General features: G+C 34.1%; 1 protein-coding gene across 1 annotated transcript; it reads left to right on the plus strand.

Moving 5' to 3' along the window:
* The first annotated feature begins 4,782 nt into the window (after nucleotides 1-4,782).
* On the plus strand, nucleotides 4,783-6,423 carry LOC132304743 (dihydroflavonol 4-reductase-like). The gene is made up of 4 exons (XM_059802467.1): nucleotides 4,783-4,809; nucleotides 5,402-5,596; nucleotides 6,060-6,222; nucleotides 6,299-6,423. Exons 1-4 carry the CDS (start codon nucleotides 4,783-4,785, stop codon nucleotides 6,421-6,423), a joined length of 510 nt encoding a protein of 169 aa, XP_059658450.1.
* The last annotated feature ends 2,138 nt before the right edge of the window (nucleotides 6,424-8,561 follow it).

Consider the following 8,561-nt stretch of genomic DNA (forward strand, 5'->3'; position numbering starts at 1 on the left):
ACTCACCACCTCGATCAGATCATATGGTTTTGATCTTGTAGCCACTATCATTTTCGACAAGGGCTTTGAATGCTTTAAATCTTTCAAATGCTTCACTATTTTCTTTCAGAAAATAAATCCATGTTTTCTGGCTATAATCATCTATAAATGTCAGAAAGTAACGATTACCTCCCATTGACATGGTTCGCATTGGTTCACACAAATATTTATGTACCAAATCAAGTGGCTTTGAAGCTCTCCACGCCTTTCCAATGGGAAAAGGCTCTCAATGATGCTTTCCCAAAATGCATGCTTCATAAACACCTTCTTCTCTATTGATTCTTGGTAAACCTTTCACCATGTTCTTTTGACACATGTAGGATAATGAGTTGAAACTTACATGCCCATATCTGTGATGCCATAGCCACGATTCTTCATTCATCACGGCACTAAAACTGACCATCTTCTCATATATAAGCTTCAATGGAAACATTTTGTTTTGTGTCATTTGTACCTTTGTAATCAGCCCACCATTTTTGTCTTTGACCATACAAACATCATTGTTGAAGCGTACGTCATTTCCCTTTTGCATATATGTAACATGATTGCTGTAACTACTGTCGATATACCATATATTTTCTGAAACTTCTTCTTGTGTATTGCAAACCAACATGAAAACTCCTTCTTCCTTTTCTTCCTCCTTGTGTATAAATGTCAAACTGTTGCTTGCTTCATTATCATTCTTTTTGAACCAACAATCTGCTTGAAAATGCCCCAGTTTTTCACAATTGAAACACTGGAGATGATATGAGTCACCACGACCGCTACCTTGTCCTCTATTTCGACCTCGACCTCGACCTCTATTCATTCCTCTTCCTCTTCCTTTATTAGGAGGAAAATTAGCATTTTCCTTATAATCAAAAGTTCTTGCTTCACTATTTCTTCATCTTCCTCGGCCACCTCGATCACATCTTGTTCCTTTCTAACATTCTCTAAAAGAAGTTTGAACATGAAATGCCTGTTCTAGAGACGTTGAATCAAAATTCTTTAATCGAAGCTCATGAGATTGGAGTGATCCCATCAAGCTATTAACTAACAAAATCGACAGATCTTTTGACTCTTCAATTGCTACAACGATGCGTTCGAATTTTCTGGGCATACTTCGGAGGATTTTTTCAACAATTCTTTGATCTTGAATATCTTCTTCATTCACGTTCAATTGGTTAGTGATCAAAATAATACGATTAAAGTATTCTTCTACACTTTCAGAATCTTTCATCTTAATCGTATCGAATTTAGCTCGAAGAGCTTACAATCTCACCACTTTAACTTTATCTTCACCCTTATAAGTGGCCTGTAAGGTATCCCACGCTTGCTTTGCTGAAATGGCTGTCGAGATTCTTTAAAAAATTACTTCATCAACTGCTTGATAAATGAAGAACAACGCCTTCCTGTCCTTCTTTCGGTTCTCCTTCAACTCATTGAGTTGTGCTTGACTTAGCCCCGCCTGATTCTCTGGTTCTTCAAAATCGTTTTCAACAATTTCCCATAAATCTTGGGATCCATACAACACCTTCATTTATATACTCCACTGATTGTAATTCTTCCCATTAAACTTGGGAAGTTGGGGCTGCAACATGTTGTTAGACGCTATTTTTCTTTGCCGATCTTGTAACAAGGCTTTGATACCACTTTGTTGGAGTTGGTGGGCTTGTTGGAGTTGGTGGGCTAGTGAACACAAATGGGATACACTCACTTATATTTAACTGAATTAGTAAACACACAATTCAGAAACACTCGCATCTATAAAGCTGAATTATTTATCTTGTATTGCTCAATTGTTTTTGTGTTGAAATACACTTACATGACTCACCTATTTATACTACTCAATGGATACTTCTAGTACATGAATTTAATACATGCTATGAACCACACAATGAACTAAAATATTTCATATACACCAAAATGTTCAATGTACTAGCAATTATTATGAAATTCTTTGCACCTTCCCAAGTATCACTTGGTATTCTTAGATGAATCTAGACAAGTCTAGATTAATCTTCCACCATGTAACACCCCTAATTTTAAAAGGATAGTCTCGGTATTTATTTATTTGTTTTAATTATATTTTTAATTGTTTAATTGATTATTTGACTAATTGCTTATGTATTTAATTGAATTAGATATTACTTAATTATTTGATTATGTGTTTATGTATTATTTGTATTTGTTTATGTGTTAATTATTTAATTAGATTATGTGCTTAAATGGTGATTAATTATAAATTAAATGTTTTCTTTTCTTTTATTATTTTATTTTATTTTTCTTTTATGGTTATGGTTAGTAGTAATGGGCCAACCAATTAGGTCCCATGGACTACTTGGATAGGAGGTTGGATGTGTATGGATTATTACCCATGGATAGTTGTGTATGTATATATATAGATATATATTATATGCATATATAAAAAGGAAAGTAATTTATTAATTACTTTTATGGTAACTTGGGTAATAATATTTAGTCTGATATATATGTTTTATATTTAAATAATAAAAATATACGTAGATTTAATACGTGTTATGTTTTAAGTTACTTTATAATATTATGGTAACTTAAGTATTATTGGATAATCCATTAATAAATAATGGAATGTGTATAATTTATTTATTTAATAAACATATACATAAATAATATACGTAACATATTTTACTTACCTTTTTAATATATATAAAAGGGAAAGTAATTTATTAATTACTTTTATGGTAACTTGGATAGTAATATTTAATCTGATGTAGATGTTTTGTATTTAAATAATAAAAATATACGTAAATTTGATACGTGTTATGTTTTAAGTTACTTTATAATATTATGGTAACTTAAGTATTATTGGATAATCCATTAATAAATAATGTAATGTGTATAATTTATTTATTTAATAAACATATACATAAATTATATATGTAACATATTTTACTTACCTTTTTAATATTTTAATATATATATATTTTTTAAGTTGACTTGGATTGGGAAAAGGGTTAGGGTTATTTTATTTAGCCTATAAATATATAGCTATAGGTTATAAAAGGGGGCTAGAAATATTCACGTGATATATTCTAGAGAAAGGGAGAGTTAGAGAATAAAGGAGGAAAAGGAAGGAAGGAGGAGAAAAAACCCTGTAGAGAGAAGATCAAGAAGAAGAAGTTTAACTTTCGATCCGAAAGTTTAAGGCAAGTTCTACTTCTATCTCTTTCCCTTTGATTCGTGTTTCTGTACGTGCCTAGGAAATTCCAGAATTTATTAAACACATAAAATTAAATAATTATGCATGTTTAATTGGATTAGAACATAGGTTTTATGAATTTGGTTCATATCTGTTTTTGTGTTATGAATTGATAAATGCATGATTTTGATTTGATTTCCGGTGTGAATTTTTACATGTTTAAATTATGTATTTTACATATTTGTGGAACGATGGAACGTAAAAACATGTCTAGGATTCTTGATCATTAAATAGAAACTAGGTTTGGGTTTAAATAAATTTAAATAGACTCAATTATAATGATGCTTGCTATTTGAATGTTTTAAACAAACGAATGAATTTAATCTTTTAATATGTTTTAGCAATTGAGATTAAATGTGTAGGATGAATTGGATATGGAGAATGCTTATTTGACGGTATAATAAAATATCATCATATGTATAAGATTCAGTCTATGTAGGATATATAATATATGAAGCTTAAATAAATAATAAGTCATTCCTATTTTGTGATAACTTGATATCATATTATCATAGTTATTTCTGGATTGTTTGATGTATTTCCTTAATCGTTACATTAATTATTGGATTATGTGGTTTAATGCACCGGTATGGGACGGTGGCATTCTAGGGACGGATTAACTTATCAGTTAAGTCCTACCTATTTTATATAAGGGAATGGATTAACTAAAATGTTAAGTCCTACTTATATTCAAGTCAGGTCAGCTGAACAAGTTGAATGACTTATGGAGGATTAATTTATACTGGATAGGATGGTTACTAGATTTTATATATATAAGTATGGTGCCATGATATGAGCTTGAGTCTCAGGATCAGTGGTTAGGGTGCGGATATCGCCAAGGATGTGTAGCTAGATATAGTGTAGTTGTGTACCCTGGTAGGTCTAGGTACTCATGCCCACTATATGTGCGTTTTGCATGTTGCCTACTATTCAGGTTGAGACAACCCTATAGTCTAGTGAGGTTCCTTTAGTGTGTGTGTATATATATATATACGGACTACTAGTTACTATTGGATTGACTAGGATGTATACGTGTATCGGATCTCTGCTTGGACTGTAGTAGAGTAGAACTTGTTTGTGGGCCTGACCCACCATTATTTTTCAGGTGTTCGTCAGGAGTAGAGGTTGTTCGTGCTGAGTGGGGATCAGTCTACTTCATTCTTCCGATGCTACATAGGAGTTCCTTTATGATTCAGTTTCCTGATTTAGACAGTTATTGTTGTCATTTGTTTAGTTTGGATTTTCTAGAGGTACACACAGTATGGATTCCCGAGTTGTATTTTGGAGGATCAGTTGTATCAGAAGGGTTTATTAATTAATGAAAATATATTCTGAGGTTTATTATTAGATTATCATTTTAGTTTCTTATCAGCATTTTATTTATTCTTCTTTATTCTTTTGTACTCTGTGTTCGTTTATTGTCGATTTTGTTTTTGATATCCTCGAGTATTCGGGCGTGGGTCTGGCCAACCCGCATTCGAAAATCCGGGGGTATCACACACCAGTTTCATGTGGTCACACCTATGGACTATGAATCCAAGGATCCTGAGGTATATGTATATATATAGTGAATTATATATACACGAATTTGTTAACCAATTTATGTATATGATTATATCAATATATGAATTCACTTGCATAAATACTGGAAACACAATACTATCATATGCTATGTGCGCAGTACGCTTCGTTGACAATATATTTAATTAATAGCTTTTTTCTTAATTGGTATTTTTATAATTAGTCATTTATCTACTTACCAAAAATAAAAATAAAAAAATTAGTCATTTTATCCCATAAAAAAATGGTGTTCTTGAAAGAGTTAAGAATGATTATTTTTATTAAAAAAAATACAACCACATTATTTAATTATTCATTATTCTCATAATGGTGTATATATAGACATCACAAGCACCAAATTTATGGTCGATAAATTATTTGCAAGCAGTGGTGTATTTTCTTGCCACGTGGAAGAGGTAAAGTCAATACAGTGCTAAAACGCGACAAGAATATATATAACCAAGGAAAATGTGGGGTGCTGACAAATATTGTAAATGATAGCCACAACCACTATAACTAGTACTTTTGAAGTTTTGTGTGAGTTTCTAACCCTTTAAATTTCTTTTGTTTTGTGTACAACAGAATGAAGTTATTAACCCGACAATCAACGGTGTGTTGAGCATCATAAAATCATGTGTGAAAGCGAAGACAGTGAAGAGGCTAGTCTTCACATCCTCAGCTGGAACAGTCGATGTCCAAGAACACCAACAATTTGTGTTTGATGGAACCAATTGGAGTGACTTGGATTTCATCTATAAGAAGAAGATGACTGGTTGGGTTAGTATTTTCATTGCCTCTATCAATCTTTGCCACTTTATCTTTATACATACATAAGGTATGCCCTAATAACTGAGCATATGGGTTTTTGCCCCGACTAAATTTTCGGGACACTATGTAAAGGAAAGTTCAATCTTTCACCCACAGACATGATTCCAATGAGCCCGCGCCCGAAATTATCCTATCTAATGCTAATGCATATAGTTTCCATGCTAGCAAGATAACAAGATAGTGTGAAATTAAAACAATTCTAAACATATAAGAAAAACCTTATTCTATATGATTAGAAATATTTAATGATCTCTTATCCGCAAAGGGGAAGGTTGAAAGTTCGAGTCCTTCTAAACGAAATATTGACTTTTGGGGAATATTTTATTCAGAAGTTGAGAAAACAAAAATAAAATTAAAACAACAATGGATCTAATTTATCTCTATCTATATATATATATATACATATATGCAGATGTATTTTGTGTCAAAAACATTGGCAGAGAAAGCAGCATGGGTCAACGCAGCTAAAGAGAACAACATTAATTTCATCAGTATTATACCAACACTAGTGGTGGGCCCTTTTATCACTCCAACATTTCCACCAAGCCTAATTACTGCTCTTTCACCAATCACAGGTACATTTTAATTTGCATATATATATATATAGAGAGAGAGAGAGAGAGAGTTGTTAAAGGTTATTAAATTGTACAGGGAATGAAGCTCACTACTCAATTATAAAGCAAGGTCAATTTGTGCATTTTGATGATCTGTGCCAATCTCACATATTCTTGTATGAGAATCCTCAAGCAGAGGGAAGAAACATTTGCTCCTCATGAGAGATATGGCCCGAGTACAATGTCCCCACTGAGTAAGCCTCTTCAATATATATAAATGGGATAATTTCACTGACACTCCCAGTAATTTAGCCAAATATCAGTCTAAAATATCTTTCGAAAATAATTATCACTCACATTACAAACGTTTGCTCCGTTTTTCACTCACACCCCAAAAGTTAGTTGACAGGTATGTCAGACCACTTTTTACATGTAAAAAGACATTCTTACCCTTTGACTTTGGTTTGACCCACTTAATGACATGTTTACCCTCATTTAACTTTACTTTGACTGACTAAATTATTTTTTTTAAGTATTCAAATGACATTTTTACCCCCCCACCCCCAAACACACACACACACACACATATATATATATTACACACAAGCATAACACCACCACCAACACCGGCAAGGATTCCAATTTTCCTACCAACACCGGCGAGGATTCCAATTTTCCTCATATATATAATACACACAAGCAAACCCACTATTGCAGAATTCCAATTTTCCTCATCCCCTTGTCCATCTAATAATTAGCCTCACTTGCAAGAGTGTTTCAGTTAGCCGGAAATCTGACACACGATAACAGGTGGCCGGAAACTGACCCAACGCCGGAGATAAGGAGAATAATTAGAGGAAGGTGAAATTGTGCGAGAGATACGAATACAGACCTTTGGATATGGCGGCAGAGGAGGGATTGGAGGGCCGGCTGGACTCGTCACAGCCGTCGCTGGGAGATGCGGTGGCGCCGCTCCAAGAGAGCGGCGTTGTGGGGCTGCATCTATTGGAGTCATGGTCTTTCTTCGCCGACGGCTTCGAACGCTGCTGGCGGTGTCCCTACCCGAGCGGCAGAAGCTGTAGTGGCGGCGGTGCGTAAGATTTCGATGAATGCTTCATCGATAACAACAGCTCTGCCACCACCGCATCGTCTGCCAGAGCCGCCGTCACCCAGTCGTCCGATGTCATCGAGTGGTCTTCGTGTTGGAAGGAGAGAGATAGAAGGGGAGGTGGTTAGTTGATTTCAATGGCAAAGAAGGGTAAATATGTCATCTGAATGAGGGTAAATATGTTATTTCAATCATTAAATAGTAATTAGGTTATCTGACTCTTTGGAATAAATGTGATTAAAAAATTAGGGGCAAACATGTCTTTTCTCATGTTTTTAACGAAGGCAGTAACGGAAAAACGAAAATGGACCAAAGTGATAGTTATTTTCGAAAGATGTTTTAGACTGATATTTGGCCAAACTACTGGGGGTGTCAGTGAAATTAATCCTATATAAATATATACTAAAGGGCCTTTGGCCCAATGGTATAATTTCCCGATCTTCAAAGAAGAGGGGAGGGGTTCGAGCCCTGGCGTGGCCAAAAAAGTGTGTGTGTGTTCGCTTTACCATCCAAAATATATATATATATATATATATACACACACACACACACACACTAAAATTTATTTCGAATCCATCTCACATCAATCTCAGAATATAAAATCGTACCAAAAATCGTCTCAATTTATAAAATGGAGCCCATTTAATTATAGAGGGACATTTTAGTCTTTTCAGTAGTCAAGTCTTTATTTGCTCCAAAATTAAATGTTTGATATTTTTTAGAACGTATAGAGTGTTATATGTTATATGATCTATATGCGATCTTTACTTTAAATACGGTCAAGCGAATGAAGACTGGAGAAAACTATACGCTCTATTGTTTCTTCGTATGGTGAAAACTGACTTGGTTAATGATTTTGACAATGGCCATGATAGGTTTAAGGGCATCGAGAAGGACTTGCAAGTCATCTCCTTCTCGTCGAAGAAGTTGAAAGGGATGGGGTTCGAGTTTTAGTACATCTTGGAGGACATGTTCAAAGGAGCGATTGAGACATGCCGAGAGAAGGGATTGCTTCCACATTCTAGTGAAAAAGACCATGCATGTCAACGGCAAGGTTGAGAAGGGATTGCTTCTACATTCTAGTTGAAAAGACCATGCCAATGGCAAGGTTTTAGAGGCATAAGAAAGAGAATCATGGCTTTATATATTTATGATAATAAGAGTATGGCATGGTGTTTGCTTTTGTTGTTGTAAAAGTAATCTGTTGTAATAAAATCATCATCGAAAGAACAACTTTTTTTTTCTTCTTTTT

Source organism: Cornus florida, unplaced genomic scaffold, assembly GCF_030987335.1.
Source record: "Cornus florida cultivar Cherokee Brave unplaced genomic scaffold, ASM3098733v1 CherokeeBrave_3.0.0_Hap2_Chr04, whole genome shotgun sequence".
NCBI classification, from domain to species: Eukaryota; Viridiplantae; Streptophyta; class Magnoliopsida; order Cornales; family Cornaceae; genus Cornus; species Cornus florida.

What these genes read in the sequence shown, in the direction of transcription:
- LOC132304743 (XM_059802467.1), top strand. Translation starts at nt 4,783, where the DNA reads ATGGACTATGAATCCAAGGATCCTGAG. An exon ending in ATGAATCCAAGGATCCTGAG is followed by an intron (nt 4,810 to 5,401) that starts GTATATGTATAT and finishes TGTGTACAACAG; the next exon opens with AATGAAGTTATTAACCCGAC. An exon ending in AGAAGAAGATGACTGGTTGG is followed by an intron (nt 5,597 to 6,059) that starts GTTAGTATTTTC and finishes ACATATATGCAG; the next exon opens with ATGTATTTTGTGTCAAAAAC.